The 17996-nt window shown below is 38.4% G+C and overlaps 1 protein-coding gene across 1 annotated transcript in view; it reads right to left on the bottom strand.

Annotated features, from left to right (window-relative positions):
- The window catches only part of LOC114644497 (bestrophin-2-like), a 74556-nt gene that overhangs the window by 25322 nt on the left and 31238 nt on the right, over positions 1-17996 (bottom strand). Inside the window, exon 3 of the mRNA XM_028792582.2 lies at positions 220-453. Within this exon, the coding sequence (XP_028648415.1) occupies positions 220-453 (234 nt within the window). The remainder of the gene's footprint in view (positions 1-219; positions 454-17996) is intronic.

The following is a 17996-nucleotide window of genomic DNA, read 5'->3' as shown; positions in this document are numbered from 1 at the left end:
GTTGAATATTTTTTGTTAGTTTTGAATAACATATTATTAGGTATAAAGGAATTGTAGCATCAAGAATGCTTTTCAAGTAGAAACTTGTCTTAATTAGATAGTTTATAAGTCAGTCACACTTGAAATATATTAAAGGAACAAATTATGTAAAATATAAGTTTTTATGATATATGATCTTGCATTAACTGGAATTTCTGGGACTAGAGATACAAATCATACCTGCATGAACAACATGCTCCATAGTGGGGAAGCGTTTGTATACTGCAGTGCTGATAGAGCGGAATATCAGTACAGCTGACAGATTGGCATATCGCATCAGAGTTCGTCTGAGAATCCGACCAGCCTCATTCGTGCCTCCAACGTGGCAGGCCACCAAGCAGCTAAGACGGTCAGGCCAGGGCACGCTTTCATACTGATTCCACCAACGTGACACCACCAACGTCACATAGAAGCCTATAGCAGCAAGAAAGAAATAAATGAGTGTCTAAAACAAAACTAAGAAGCAAAGTACAGAAATTATGTATGCCAAATTTGAAAGAATCCACCTCAAAATAAAACAAACTGTGTTTCTTCTGACCTGCTCTAATCTGAAATTAAAAACTAGAAGACTAAGACGAGATAATGAATGCAACTCCTGCATATATATAAATTGTTTTTATAGATGCGCTCTGATATATATATGTTGGTTGAGATGCATTAGGTTAGATACTGTATATGCATCGGTTCATATACATCAGTTCATATTGGTTGAGTTACATCCATTTGGAAATATAGGTCGGTTCACATATATACATCAGTTTGAATGGAAGGGTTGGGATTTTAAAGGCAAGCACAGTGCGGCCACCTCATTTCACTTCATCATTGCCTCAACACTGTTCAGAGGTGGGTAGTAACAAGTTACATTTACTCCTTTATATTTACTTGAGTAACTTTTTTAAAAAATTGTACTTCTAAGAGTAGTTTTACTGCACCATAGTTTTTACTTTTACTTGAGTACATTTGTGAAGAAGAAATGCTACTCTTACTCTGCTACATTGGACAACACTCGAATCATTACTTTTTTTCCATTATATGCGCTATATTTTTGCCAGAGAAAAGCCACCAGTGGATCTACTGCATGACTGTTTCACCAATCAGACGTACCAACAATAATCACAAGAATCTGTTTCACCAATTAGACATAGCAACAATAATCACAAGACTCTGTTTCACCAATCAGACGTAGCAACAATAATCACAAGACTCCATTTCACCAATCAGACGTGGCAACAATAATCAAATGGCTACGTTTCACAAATCAGACGTAGCCATGCAGTCACATGACCACACACAAACTATGGTGGTATAGCGGCACAAACTCCTCACAGACAGCGGACAGGGAAAGAAAGAATACATGAAAAATGAGAGCCAACTCCTGCTGAAGCTGAACCATCATTTCACTGAGTGAAGAACAAGCACGTTTTAACCAAACATGTACAGACACAGACAGTCAAGGTAAAGTGAGACTTCTTGTAAATGCCAATAGGGATTCTGCTCTGTTGGGCATTTGAGCAAGGCCCTTAACCTGCAATTGCTCAGCACTTTGGGTAGTGAGAAAAGCGCTATATAAATACAAAGAATTATTAAAGAATTAATGTTATTTTCTATCAGCTGTGCTATTTGTAGGGCAAGTGAATATGCAGTATTATACTGTCAGTATACTGTATATCTTGTCACTGTAAGTAGTTTGCACTGCACAACACAAATGCCTTTCCTTCTTCAGGCTGCCTCCTTGCCTCCTCCAAGACCTCGTCCTTCTTCCACCCGACTCAAGCCCCTGAATGGAGGGAGGCGGCCCCTTTTATAGTCACCCGGATGTGCTCCAGGTGCTTCCCGACAATCTTCCACCGGCACTCCCCAGTGTGGCTGAAGTGCCGGCTGCGCACCCGGAAACACTCCGGGTGTCCCCGATCCTCTTCCCCCCAGCACTTCTGGGTGTGGCAGAAGTGCTGAGGTCCAGGGCTCCCATAATTGCCAGGGCAGTCGCCCCAATGTGGTCTGGGGGAGGCATAAGCCGTCCTCCGGGGTATCCCGGCCAGGTTGCCCCCCCCACCCCCCCCCCCCCCCCCCCAGCCATCTGCGACACTGCCTCACCGCCAGCTAAGACCCGTCGGGCGGAGCGGCTCGTTCCATGAGGGCAGCTCATCCCCGAAGTGGGTCCTACTCTTGAAGCTCCAGGGTCCGGTCCTGTTAAACAAAGAACAGAAACAGGGGCAGAGACGCTGCCTGGACACCACCCCCTGTACTGCCATGTCTACAAAGCGCCGCAGATCGGGCAGTCCCTGCCTGTAAAACACAAAACCCACGCGGCCCCCCAGGGCCAGCTGCCAGCGAGCAGGGAATTCACCTCCTGGATCCTGTCTGTCCGAAGCAACGGCTCGGTGTATAGGAGCCCACTGCACACCTGTAATGCCCGTCACTGGAAGTGCCGGCTGTGCACCCGGAAACACTCCGGGTGTCCCTGATCCTCTTCCCCCCAGCACTTCCGGGTGTGGCGGAAGTGCTGAGGTCTAGGGCTTTCAAGGCATTGGCCCCTACAGGGTTGAGCTTCAAAGCTCTGTACCCGTGGTCCCCATAGCCACCAGGGCAGTCGCCCGCACGTGGTCTGGGGGAGGTGTAAACCCTCCTCCGGGGCGTCCTGGCCGGGTTGCCCCCCCAGCCACCTGCGACAGTAGGTATTGGCTTTTAAAGCTTTGTTGTGAAAAACTGAGATTTGGAACTTTGTGTTATTTGTGCATCTTTATTTTGTAAAGATGTTATTTATTTTTACTCATTTTTTATTTTATTATTTGGAAATAGCAGAATTTGCACATTATTTTATATTTTTGTCTGTCTTATTACAACATTTTTAAAAAATAAATAATTTATTATTATCAAACAGTTACTCAGTACTTGAGTAGTCTTTTCACCAAATACTTTTATACTCTTACTTGAGTAATTTTTGGATGACTGCTTTTTCTTCTACTTGAGTAATATTATTATGAAGTAACGCTACTCTTAATTGAGTACAATTTTTGGCTACTCTACCCACCTCTGGTTGTCATTATTGTAGATATTTTATACAAGAAGCATATGCCAGTCATTCGCATCTTTGTTGAGGGTCCTCAATTCGAAAGCATTGTTTTTTCTTTCATTGTTTAAAACACACTCTCTCACAGATTCACGCCTCCTTGCACGCTTCATCCCGCCCCAGATCATTGCGCCCACCTCACTTGCTCTCTCTTGTCCCTCCCATGACAAATTCTTCTCAAAAGCAGAGTTATCAAAAAGCAGTGGAACAGTCTCAGTACGTCCCATTTTTTTCACCTCATGAAACATTTATTATTGACCAAAAGCTACATGGTGATTCTGGTATTCTTTATTGGCAGCGTTTCATTAAAGGGTAATCTGCGTCAGGAAGGATATGAATGTCGTCTGCTGAAAGGACAAGTATTTTTAAGGAGGAAGACACTCGAGTTGTGCTGTATCTTCTCAATGTTGATCAATGTTCAGGGATCAGAATGATTAGAATATTCTTGCTTCACAAATAGACAATGTTTAACTCTTTCTATAATTAAATTGCCCCCCAAAACGCACACATAACACACACGATCGGATGCACACACTACTGATTAAAAGTGAGATCTCCTGTGTTAGCATTAGCAAGGACTAATACATGCCCATGACATTTACTATCGTTTACTTGTAAGGTATGAAATTGCAACAGAATTCACGTAGCATACAATGGAATCATAGGCCGATTTTTATTAACTTCAGTTTACGGAATAACAGAAATCACCGAGCGGCTATCAAGATAATTGAAAGGTCAGCTGCTTAACTGGTGCATTCAGTTAGTACAGATCATGTAATCTAATGATTATTTCTGTTATTCCTAAGTGACAAAACAACACACACACAACACACACTCAAACTCGCAAATCATTGGTCGCACATAATGCTGATTAAGCGTATCTGTCATTCTTTCCTCCCAGAAAACATTATTCATCATGAATAGAAATCAGCATGGTGATTTCTGTTATTCCTTATTGACAATGTTTCATTTAAAGATGATTTAAAGATGATGGAAGGAATAAGAGTCTCTTATTTTGACAGGACGATCTTTTTACCACACTTATATTAACTTCACCTGTTTGTTGTCTGGTACAAATCTTGTAATCAATATTTAACCCACTTCCTATTGTCCAAATGACTTGAAATTTTGCACACTTACTCACTTCTAGTGACAATACATAAGTCAATAATCAGTTTCACAAATTGATCAATTAATCCATGTTAATTAAAAGATGAAATTTTCATATGAAGAATAATTCAAGATTTCACCAATAGATGGCACTAATAACTACATCTTGTATGAAGATGTGTGCATATAAACGTCAAAGGAGGTGTTAAAGTATTGATTACAACATTATACTAAAGCAAACCCAAGATTAAAAATTTGAAAATAATATATATAAAAAAAAAATTTTTAAAAACCATGTTTACATTAAGTTAAAAAGAGTACTAAAAAGTAAAAAATAAGTCTCTCATACATCACTCGTAAAATAAAAGTATGGGCGCTTTTCATCAATCAACATTAAAAAATCAAACACACACAAGAAACCACACAGATCCAGTTTTCTCCACACAAAGAAGGTCTACCCTTTACTCCTTCCTGATATGGATTACAGTGGAACCTCGGTTCACGAACGTCTCGGTACACGTACAAATCGGTTTATGACCAAAAAGTTCGCCAAAATTTTGCGCCATTTTACGACCACACACTCGGTATACAAACAAGCCAGTTTCCCTTTCGGTTTGTACATATTCAGTCTCCCCCTGTGCATTTCCTGTGCAATGAGCAAGAGAGAGAGAGCGAGAGAGCGCGACACACACACACACAGGCAGTGCGAGAGAGAGAGAGGCGCACACACACAGGTAGTGCGAGAGAGAGAGCGCGACACACACGCACACAGGCAGTGCGAGAGAGAGAGAGGCGCACACACACAGGCAGTGCGAGAGAGAGAGAGGCGCACACACACAGGCAGCGCGAGAGAGAGGGGGTTGGACGCATAAGGTAAGAAGGCAGTTAAAAAATGCACTGGGCTTGATTTTGTTTTCACTTCTGTTTACAGCGATCAGTTCGTAGCGTGCATTGTTGCAATGTTACTTTTCTTGGTGGTTTATTAAATTACGGATTTTTTCAAATGTTCATTTTTTTCCTGTGCTTAAAACTAATTAAAAAAAAGTGTTTTTAGCCAGCAGTTGGTAGCGCTATAGCGCAAACTATTGCAGTGTTAGTTTTCTCAGTGTTATTCATGTTTTTACATTTAGTTTACTATTACGCTGTGCATTCTGTTGTTTAATTAACTATATTTGTGCTTAAAAACTTAAATATATATATTTACATAGAGTTTGTATGGTCTGGAACGGATTAATTGTATTTACATACAATCCTATGGGGGGAAATTGCTTCGGTTCACGACCAAATCAGTTTACGACCAGAGTTTTGGGACGAATTATGGTTGTGAACTGAGGTTCCACTGTACTCTTAAATGAAATGCTGCCAATATGGAATAACAGAAATCACAGTGCAGCTATCAAGATATTTGGAAGGTCAACTACTGAACTGGAGCATCCAGTTAGTACAGATCATCTAACGATTTTTTTTGTTATTCCTAAGTGACAAAACCACACACTCGCAAATCATCGGTCGCACATACTACTTAAGTATACCTGTCGAGGACGATATTTTTTTCATCCCATAAAACATTAGTTCATCATTGATAGAAAGTAGCACAGTGATTTCTATTTTTCCTTAGTGGCAGCATTTCATTTAAAGATGATCTGCATCAGGAAGGAATAACAGTCTCTTATTTTGACAGAACGCTCTTTTTTTAGGCGTAAGCACTTGTATCACTTGTAAATAAGGAATCCCTCGTGATGTAGATCGCCCTTTAATGAAACGCTGGCAATAAGGAATACCAGAATCACCATGCGGCTTTCGGTCAATAATAAACGTTTCGTGACGTGAAAAAATGGAAGTACTGAGGCTGCTTCTTTTTTTTTTTTTTGTATAACTCAGCTGTTAAGAAGAATCTCATTGGAGGGAAAAGTGGGAGAGAATGAGGCTGGAGCAATGAGCCATTGTGGGATGGAGTGGGCAAGGAGGTGGGTATCTGTGCGAGTTTTTTAAATAATGAAAGAAATAAAGTGGAAATCGAAGACCCATCCCTACCAAGGGCTTACGAAATAAAACGTGACCGACTCGCACAAGCTTCTTGTATAAAATATGTACAATAATGACACCGATGTTAAGGCAATGATAAAGTGAAACAGCAATGCTAAACTTAGGTGGCCACGCTGTGCCTGCCTATAAAGCTAGTGATGGGTGAAGAGCCTCGCAAAGCATTGAAACATTTGAATCGATTGTGTTGGAAATCGCGTCAAAGCTTCGAAGCATTTGACACTCACCTATCTAGGGACTGGTTATTTGCATTAACATAACACACACTCATGGTCAAGTTCAATGAGGTCTGTTAAACTTTTATTAACCATATTTTTTGGCTTGTAGTGTCTGATGTCTAAAAAAATATAAAACGCCGACAGGCGGAATGTACCTGTACTATACAACAGCAACAGTTAAACAAAATAAGACGCCTTATTCGTTGAGCCTCAGTTCTTTTGATAAATATTGCCCTTTCACATTGTATAATTATTATTGCTCCTGTTATTAGTATTATTATTAGCCCTCATCTTTTCTTGAGATCACATTTAATCAATCGTCATTTGGGGTTTCATGGCCCTAATGCTGTAGGTTAAAAAAATAATTGAAAACAAACCTTATGATTAGCCTCACATTTTTTCTTTGTTCTTACTTATATAAAACCAAGCAGAAAGAAAAACAGATAAGGTCAAATGAACAACAAAATGTACTGAAAGATGACTAAGAGATGACTGAAATCAACAGATGTTGCGTATTTCAACCAGAATGGACAGTTATTATATGCACAGAAATTTCAAAGGTGGTGGCTCAACTCAAGAAGAACCAAAATATAATATCACAGACTTTTACTTTATATAAATCATTTGGATATAAACCAGTGAATGATCCAGAGGAAAATGTATGCATTGATAGACACAGTATGTAAATTCAGTACTTTATAAAATCAACCTCTAATCTTTGTTTCTCTGATCATTCTGATCATGCTGTAGCAGGCTGCTTTCGAAGAATGCTCTCTCTGGCATTTTGCGGAGGAGTAATTGAAAGATACAATGAACAGCTTTTCTCCTGCCTGATAACTGATTTGTCCTATTAGATTATGTTTCTTTCTTTAATAAGATGTTAAATTTCTACCACAGTTTTTATTATACATTATAATTCCTTAGTGTCATTTATTATTTGTTACTACTCACAACAACAACAACATTTATTTATATTGCACATTTTCACTCAAATAATGTAGCTCAAAGTGCTTTACTTGATGAAAAAAGAGAAAAAAAGACAAAATAAATAAGAATTAAAATAAGGGAACACTAATTAGCCTAGAATAAAAGTAAGGTCCGATGGCCAGGGAGGACAGAAAAAACAAAAAAGGACATAAAAACATAAAATCTGCAGGGGTTCCAGGCCACAAGACCGCCCAGCCCCCTCTAGGCATTCTCCCTAACATAGATGACCACAATCAGTCCTCATTGTATTCAGGGTTCTTATGGAAGAACTTGATGATGGCGGTCATGTGGACTTCTGGCCTTTAATCTATCAATGTAGGATCACAAATCCCATTTCATTAAGATTCTGTTGTATATGCTGTGTACATAAACATTTTAAAGGGTGTGTTTATTGATCTATAGCTGACTTGTCATCTTCTTAAAATTACTTAATTTCTGTGATATTGACAATTAATCATAAGATCAGAAATCAAGGAGGCTATGAATTTGTATGGACTGTATTGGGTTGTTTTTTTCGTGACATTGTCTCAGTTGAGAATGAGTGACGTTAACAATGAATTCTGTCCTATATTACAGCTCACAAGCTTTTTTGATATTCCGTAAAGGCCCATGTGTCTCAGTTTGTTCATTGATATATTTTGGCAAAGTTTTATTTGAATTTAATCAGAATTATTGTAAAAATATTACCCATATTAATTTCTCGACTTGTAACGTTTGGTGAGAATAAATTAAAACATAACAACACACACAGTAGTTATGGTGCTTTGTTTATAATTATTAAAACTCATTGTTTGTCTGAAATGTTCTACTTTGTATTTTTATGTTTGGCAATGGAATGCTTCAGTATACAGTTGATTTATTCCACTTCTGAAGGTGTACATTGTCAGTATTTTCAATTGCATTTGGTCCTGGTGTAACGCGTGCCAGTATAACTGAAGGGCGGCAGACAAGCTCACATAACGGAAGACAAGACACCTCCTTACCCTGATGCCCAGGCTCTTCTCATAAATATTCCTATCTTGTGCTTTTCTTCATTACTTCCATATTACTATTATTATTGAACACGTATGTTGAGGAAATGTGCTATTTCATGTGTATTAAAGGAAGGATGGTATAGCCTTGAATGAAACTCAGTGTTGATGCTTTGGGTAACACGACAGGTAAGGAGCAGGAAACGTTAAATGTATTGGTGACTGCAGGGGATTGCGTAAATGGAAAATGGATTAAGAATACGGAAACAATAATAGCTTAGTCTTTAAATAATTCTATTTACATCAAAGATTTATTATGCTGTGCCAGTTCAGACAACTTTTATTTACTGATCCCCTTCTGACAAAATGTATTCACAAGAGAAGGATGTTGCTGACAAAGTCAGGTGTTTTTTTGAAAGTTTGGCTCCAGATGTGCATATCCAGCTGTTTCCTCTTGCCAGTACTTGAGTGATCTTTATGTCCACCTCTGGATGAATTTGCAAAGTTTCTTTTCAACTTTTATTTGTCTCATTAACACAGAAATCCAAGGCTTTCCCTAAATTGCAGAAGACGCTATCGATTGCACTGATCCTGTTTTGAAGACAGTTGTAATTAGATATGCAGCTCTCGCTTTTTGCTCGTATTGCTTTTTGGAAATCAACTGTACATATCAGCTACAGATCTGGGAATCACTGAATACTAAAAACATTGTCTTGTGCATATACTGTTGTGATGACCACGTCAGGTTTGTAAACTTTAAAAAGTGAAGCGTTTCTTAGCCTTTTTGATGTGATCGACAAGGGGCAGAATAGACACCATATTGTCACAATACATGCTGCCTTACACCAAATATGCTCATCAATTTGTTGCAAATTCTAGACTCCACACCAAGGAACGAGGCATTCCATGTGAATCTTTCATAACATCTCTTAAACATATTTGTTAACTTACAGACAAGTACTATGCAAACATTTTTTTAAGTCCTTTTTTTGTTTTTAAAACACCTTGCAGAAGGTCCGCTGGTTTTATGCTTTGAGCCAAAGAGTTTTTTTTTCTTTTTTTTATTGAATACTTTGCACATTCAAAAAAGTATAACATGCATATTCTAACATTTTTAAATACAGAATAAAGAAAAACATAAAGTAGCTATTGCAATAAAATATTTAAATTAAATGAAGCTGAAAAGTTTTAACAAAGCAATAGCCTTTTTTAACTTTTTGTTTTGTTGCTATTGCATTAAAGTCATGGAATAAATCAATAAGTCAATGCATACAAAAGCTATAAATGATGGTAGCTTTCTGGAGAGTCTCATCTTGTGTATATAAAATTTAGGAAGTATAATAATTAAGTTAATAATCTAGTGTTCATCTAAGTTAAAGGAGAAATTATTAAAACATAGAAGTATGTAGGAAGTTTCAAGGTGTATTTCTCTACCAATTCTTTTTTCAAGTCTAGAAAAGGTATAACCAAAAGGAATTAATGAACACAAAATTAAAAAAATAAATGTTCAATAGACTCTGTAGCCCTTTTACAGACTACACAAGCATCACTTACATCAAGGAATCTACAGAGTTTTTTATTAACAGGGTAATATCTATGCAATATTTTAAACAATAATTCTTTAATTTTGTTATAAAAAACTTATAAGAAAAAGTCCATATAGAGTGACTATTTTTTCTTTGTTGAGCTGACCATTGATAAATTACAGGAGGGTTGATTTTATGAACTAATAAGTGCCTTATAAAATTATAATTACAACACTTGTCCAATATATTAACTCCATTTAAAGATAATGAAAATCAGTCTAATGAGAAACAGTCTACCATGGTGTGACTGCTTTTAATTAATGAAAAAAAAAAACACCTAGGATAGAGACACAAATTATTTTGTATTCTTATTGAAGAAATATTACCAAATGTTAAGCACAAATCAGAACAGGTAATCATACTGTATGATTATTATCAAATAACTGGTGAACCAATAATATATTATTATTAAACCATTTATCTAACTATAATAATGATTTTCCTTTGTGGGTAATGTGTTGGTTTTTCCATAAAAAACTATGCGGAGAAAATTATGTTTGTAAATCAAAAGCCAATTCAACAAAAGCTGCTTATGAAAAGCAGACAACTTTATAGATAGTTTACTAATTTTATAGGGCAGGAACTGTAACCCATCAACTTTTACTAAAAATAGAATTGGATATGCAGTATCATTTACTATAGGGATTTTAAAGAAATCTTTTAATCCAGCTAATTTAAATACTCCAGTTGAGTGTGGAGAACTCAATGATGGCCATCCTCCATCTGATATTCTATTTTTTAATACTTGTTTTGTTAATTTCTCATGGAGGTAGAACCCTCATAAAGTTAAGAAGAATCTTATCTAGTTCCTCAGTAACATATATAGGAGCATCTAATGATGAAAAAACATATGATGCTCTTGATACCCCCTCTTCTTTACTGAGTAGGACTCTGCTCTGGAGAGATGAACCTCCAGTCAGCCAAGTATTAAATTTCTTCTGTATATTATTAGAGATTGACATGTAATTTAAATTGACCATATTTCTAACATCTTTAGAAATGTCAATGCCAAGATAACAAATATTTTCTTTATTTGGTAAATCACAACTGTGTTATCACATTTTTTTCAAAGGAAAGAATAGACATTTTTAATGCTGAGATTTAGTCCTGAGAAGCTTGAAAAGTGGTTAATTATTTTAGGAGATTTAGAAACTTTGCATTTGTAGTTCAAAAATAAAGTTGTATCTTCAGCTAATTGTGTAATTTTTAATTTGTTAACATTAAAACAAATACCTTTAAAGGAACTTTGTTCAATCAAAACATTAAGAATCTGAGCAGCCAAAGAAAGTGCAAAGAAGAGATTGGGCATTGTTAAACAGTGTGTTTGTCAAACTGGTGTGTATGTGGCACCAAATCCTAATCCCGATAAGAAGGATAAAGCAGACCAGAATTAATGTAGAAAGATCTCAATTAACTGCTGAACATTGTAAAGCAAGGAATCGTTGCAATGGCTTTGTAGAGCTAAATATTTATTTGCAGATAAATATTTATGTGTGGTTTATCAAACAGACGCACACAAAGTCAACAAACAATTGAATAAATGCGGCTACGTGCAGACTCCCGGAAGTACAGCGTTTCCTGCGTATCAGATACAGAAATAACATGTGCACATGCTCACACTAAACCTGTGCTCAGACTTTTGTACGGCCGCCCCCAAATTTGAGTACCAAATTTGAAATACTTCATTGGGTCCATGTCATTCGTCTGGCATTTCCAGCAGCTCTATAAAGTTACTCACTGGACGAGTATAAATTTGATCCTTCACTTTGACTTTAGCAACACAAATTTTTCCATCATCACTAGGGATAACTTTAGTGACCTTTCCAACAGGCAAAAAAGCCCTAGGCAACTGTGGATCAATCAATCAAAGGAGTTCTTTCATTTTTGTCATTGTTGTAAATCAGGTAAGTAGCGCCTGGTAAGGTTAGACCAAAAATGGTCAGCCAAAATCTGGCTGTGTTTCCAGCAATGACGTCCCAATAAATCACTAACTCCATAGACTGCTTGGGGTAGGGAAGCGTCTCGCCGCCCCATGAGCAAGAGATTTAGAGTAACTGGATCTGGATCAGCTATATCAGAAGAAACGTATCCAAGAGGTTTGGCATTGAAAATGTCCTCCACGTCCACCAGCAGTGTGTGGAGAACTTCCTCTGACACCATGCAGTCCTTGAGGACAATATGTAGGGAGTTCTTCACAGATCTAATCTCTTGTTCCCATACTCCTCCAAAATATCGAGCATGAGGCGGATTGAAATGAAACTCTATACTTTGCCTTGCATGTTGTTCTTGAAGTGCAGGCTCAATAGTGGCAAAAGCTTCTTTAAGTTCTCAGCCCCCACCTCGGAAATTAGTTCCTCCATCAGCCACAATCTAATAAGGCATACCACGATGAGCGATGAATCTTTTGAGAGTTAGAAGAAATTAATCTGTGCCCATACTAGGAATGAGGTCTAAATGAACACATTGTGTAGTGAGACACTTAAAAATGATGCCCCAGCGCTTTTCTAACCTTCTTCCTATTTTAATTGTAAATGGACTAAAGCAGTCTACTCCCGTAGACCAGAAAGGTGGTTTTTGTATGCTTAGGCACGCATTTGGAAGATCGACCATCTTGGGAATGACAGGCTGACCACACCACTTGCGACATTCAGCACACTGTCATTGGTGACCTCTGTTAGCCTGTCTTCCCAGTAGTATCCAGTAAGTTCTCAGAATTTCCGCAAATACTCACTTTGGCCCAGGGTGAAGTAAATGTTCATCATAATCATGAATCATAATTTTACTTATAGTATGATCAGGTGACAACACAATAGGATGTATTTTATCCTCTCCTAATTCTGATGCAGCCTTGCTTAGGTGACCTCCAACATGGATTAAATTCAATGTCTTATCATATTGAGGAGATAGATTGTATAAACGACTAGTTTTTTGCACTGTATCACCTTCACTTAGCAATTTTACTTCTTCTGGAAAACTGTCCCAGCAATTTCAGCTTTAATTCATTCACTTGTGGATAGGGACACTGCAGCCACCCCATTTATGGCTAAATGAGTGGCTTGAATCAGATCTTCCCATTTTGTAAACAGAGAAAGATCAGGCAATGTTGTATCAGCTATGGAGGTCAAACCACAGAACGAGGATTTCTTTATTTCCTCATATCTGGTATTAATGGGTTAGGGTTCTCCTGTTGACAGGAGAAGAAAAGAAGGACCCTGATTCCACCTGCTCATTACAAGGTCTTCCCTCTAGTAATTTCATTGTCAGGATACTCTGCGGATTCGATATATCTCCATTCTGCAGAACTTGTGAGTTCCTGAATCTCTGATATACATGTTCCCACAAACACTTTGGCACTGACAGCTGTTTCTTAGGTGCTACCCATGATCTTGCCATTAAAGAGGACACTTGTATGTTCCCTCGAGCACCTTCTACCAAGAGGTAGGCAACACAGCCATATGTTTGCTGGGAAGCATCACAGAACACATGCAAGTCCACGACAGCTTTGATTAATTTCATGCCTGAAGTATAACAGTGTGGGAGGACAATCTTGGGTATGTGAAGCAATTCATTCTCCCATTCATTCCATGCTTGGAGAAGGTCATTGGCAATAGGTTCATCCCAATCTCATTCCTTTTTCCAAAGGGCCTGAACCAGGATTTTAGCTCGAGTGATGAAGGAAATGAGATATCCTATTGGGTCATATTGACTTGTGAGAATCCTTTAAATATTACTCATGGTGGGCTGATCATAAGGAACAGATTTGAATTTGTATCCCAGTGTGTCTGAGAAACAATCCCAACATTATCCTAAGGTTGATTCTTCTGGATATATGTTGTTGAAGGTAAGCCAGAGCTCCCATGATTCTGACATTGTGTCTTGGGGTAAGTGAGTAATCACATCTGGTATGTTACTGGCCCACTGCCTGATATCAAACCCACCTTTTGCCAGCAGCACTCGACACTGCTCAATAAATTGCTTAGCTTGGAGAGTAAACTGAAATGACTGGAGGCAGTTATCAACATAGAATGCCTTATGTACAGAGTCCACGACTGCTTCATTCCCTTCAGCATGATCCCTGACGTGCTTCTGCAGAGCAAAAATCGCACAGCATGGGCTGCAGGTTGTGCCAAAAGGTAAGACACACCACTCATATATGTCTGGCTTACATCCAGCTCTCTCCAGAGGAACCGTAATACTGGCTGATCTTCTGGAAGAAGTCTAACCTGATGAAACATGGCACGGATGTCTCCACTGACAGCTACTGGGTATTCTTGGAACCTCAGAAGAACTCCAAGAAGTGATGGGCTCAGAGATGGACCTGGGAACAGACTATTGTTGAGTGATTTATTCTGGTAGACAAATGAACAATTAAATACAAGTCTGGCTTTATTATTGTGGTGAACAAGATGGTGAGGGATATACCAAGAATTGGGAGATTCACTTGCCTCTGTGCTCGTAATCTTCACAACATATCCAGAGTCCAAAAGTTTGTTAACCTCTTTATTATATTCACTAGCTCTCTCAGGAACTGCTGTTAGCTGCCGTTCAGTACTTCTCAAAAGGCTTATTACTGCTGATGGAGATGCATGAAGGAGGGGAATGGTTTTCTTCCATAACAAAGGTGTGGCATACCTCTTTACTCCATTAACTTTTACATGGGTCGTTTTAGTTTCAAGTATCTCCATAGCTTCTTTGTCTTGTTTAGACCTAGTTACATATTTCTACTGACGGAATGAAAGAGTGTCTAGTTGCAACAGTCTCTCTACATGATGGTGGAGGTCATGAATAAGCTGCTGAATGGAACTGTGCAAACATGAAACCTCACCATAAGGCTGCTAAAAGAATTCAGCTGGGCCTTGTAAAGTCCAGCCCAATTTGGTACATACAGAAAGTGGTCCTCCTTGTTGTCCCTGGTGCACTGACTTAATGGACATAATTAAGTGCGGTTGGTCAGACCCAATTAAAACCATTGGTTGTATTTTTGTATATGACTTAAGGGGAATTCTCCTAAGGTGTTTATACTTTCTCTGAAGGGATTCTAAAGGAGGTGATTGCTCTGCCAAGTTAAGCTGGTCAGCAGTAAATGCACTGCTGATACGGTGCTGTTTTCTAGGATTACTGGCCCCTGATATTGCAAATTCCACTGTTGCACCCTTTAATTGTACAACATCCTGAAGAATAGTTCTTAGTTCTAAAAGCTCCTTTCTTCCATCAAGACCAAGCTGTCTTACAGCTGCTGGTAAGATAATTGTGCTTTCATATCCATTATCTAGTACAGCATAAGTATTAAAGGTCTTCTTGCCGTTAGACAGCATTATCTGGATGACCTTTAGCATAACCTTATTGGAGCAATGGCTCTGATCAATGTACAACATACTGGAGGAGGTACTGATTGTAAGAATACTTTGATTGCTAACTTGTACTACATCATGGAGAACCTGAAGATGTTGTTCCCCACAGGTGGAACATGGTTTCTTCAATGTACACTTGTCTGGTTTATGCCCTCTGCCACATTTCCAGCATCGTTCTTTGTCCTTTACCCACTCCATCCGATGGACCGTGTCCAATTTGGTAAACTCTGAGCAAGCATTTAAATAATGCTCTTGATTAGTACAATAAGGACAGAATGGTTTGAACTGCTCTCTCTTGATTGGCTTTAGAAGTATGTGGTCAGGTTCCTGTTGTATCTGTGGGGTATTCCTTTCACTGCTAAGATAAACTGTAGAGACCTTAATAGGTGGTGTTTTAGCAGGTCTTGTTTCAAGGTGTTCAGTTCCATGAGACGAAGCCTGATATAAGTCTGTTGCTGTCTGTGCCACTTGTAGTACCCTGTGGTTTCTTTTCCAGCCAGTCAGCAAAGTCAATGTGTATATGTTTGGCTACTTCCACTCTGTATGATACCCCATGTTACACAATGTTCTGCAAAGGCATCTCTAAAATTTGGTAGCAATTTTGTAAGCAGCCTATTTATATGGGATCCACACTGAAGCTCAATGTCAGCAGCACCACCTAATGAGCTCAGAAAACCCACTAGAGTACTAACTGACAGTGCAAAGTCCTCAATGCCTATAGCATCCCCTGATCTTACTGAAGGAACATTCAAAATGGCACCCAGTTCTGCTTGAATTAATTGCTGTGGTTGACCATGTAGGGCATGCATAGCACTGGTATAATGTTTAGGATCATGCAAATATCTCTTAGCAACCTGCAGTGCAGAGGGAAACTTAAGGTGATCAAGCCATACCTGATATTTATAGTCTTCTGTAAGGTGAGGATGATGTCCCAGAAGGTTGTCTAATCATTTTTTTTTTCAATAACATAAAGCCAGTCTCTTTACCTGATCTGAATGTAGGGAGATTGGGTTTGGGAATGCCAAATGATGACACAATAGCCATTTGCATTAAGCTTTGTAAATTAGGATCCAGTACAGGCTGATTAAATGCCTTAACCTCCCTTGTCCTTGTGGAGGCTTCGATATCTGTTGTGGATGCTGTGTGGAAGAAAGAGGCACATAAGACTGTTCTAGATGAGGTATAGGAGTATTCTGGCATCCTGGGCGTATACCTCTTTCAACATTAAGTCTATGTGACATTCCGTGGGCCAGCTTAACTGAGCTCTTAATACCTTTATATAGAGTCTAAATGGATGTTCCACATTAAAAATTTGTAAAGAAAAAATAAATGTATGGCTAATAGTATCAAAAGCTTTGAGAAATTCAAGAAATAATATTAATTGGTCACACTCTGATTATTCATGGTAATCATTAAGGTCCAATACCACACAAATATTATTTGAAAAGTGATGTTGTTTCATAAAGCCACATTGAGATTCAAAAATAATGTAATCTAGGCCTGATTTAAGATGTCTAGCTAAAACTGAGGCAGTAATTTTATAATCATTATTAAGCAAGGTAATGGTGTGTCAATTATCATTGTCTTTATGAGGTTTTGATATAAGGGTAATTATGCCTTGTTTCATACTAGGTGGTAATTCTTCAGCCTTTAATGACTCCTCATAAACTGCCAGCAGAAGTTTATCAATTAAGATTTTTTTATGAAATTCTGCAGGAAGCCCATCATTTTCCATAGCTGTATTGGTTTTCAAATTAAGAATGCTCATCTAAACTTCTTGTAAAGTAATGTTTTCAGAACATATCTTTCTGAATTCCTCATTAGCAATTACTGGATTTCTAAATGAGCCAAACTACTAAGAGCTAGCTATCAGTGTGGTTAGTGGCTTTATATAAGCTGCTGTAAAAATTAGTGACAAACCTTGATCATTCACCTATATCACTACAAACTGTTTCACCAATTTTCAGTCTACTTATCAAGTTGTTTTGTACATTCATTTTCTGAATTACATTATTCTAAATTAAAAGAAAAATGTACTATTTTTTTCCATATAGAACTCATCTAGCTCATTTTGCCATCTTTCACATTCAGTAGTATTAATTTGGTTTTCTTTTTGAACTTTTTCAAAAGCAAACATTTCTTTCAAGATATTTCCGAATCCTCTGTTTCTTTTTTTAAAGCCAGCTGTTTTCCTTTTTAAATTGTAATACGCCTAATTTCATATTTTAATATCTCTCAATGACACCCATACTCCTTACTCTCTACTGCCAAACTCCAATGTTTATCAGTAAGTACATTTATGTTCTTAATCAAATCTTCATTATACCTTATACTGTTACGCAATGGCCAAGGAGGTCGGGTGCAGTGTGAGTTGGGTGGTGGCCGAAGGCGGAGACCTTGGTGGTCCAATCCTCGGCTACAGAAGCTGGCTCTTGGGACATGGAATGTCACCTCTCTGAAGGGGAAGGAGCCTGAGCTAGTGCGCGAAGTTGAGAGGTTCCGGCTAGATATAGTCGGACTCACCTCGATGCACAGCTTGGACTCTGGAACCAATCTCCTTGAGAGGGGCTGGACTCTGTACCACTCTGGAGTTGCCCCCGGTGAGAGGCGCCGAGTGGGTG

This window comes from Erpetoichthys calabaricus, chromosome 2 (genome assembly GCF_900747795.2).
Source record: "Erpetoichthys calabaricus chromosome 2, fErpCal1.3, whole genome shotgun sequence".
In the NCBI taxonomy this organism is placed as follows: Eukaryota; Metazoa; Chordata; class Cladistia; order Polypteriformes; family Polypteridae; genus Erpetoichthys; species Erpetoichthys calabaricus.
The sequence above is the reverse complement of the archived record's forward strand: the minus strand, read 5'-3'. Positions and strand labels throughout refer to the sequence as shown.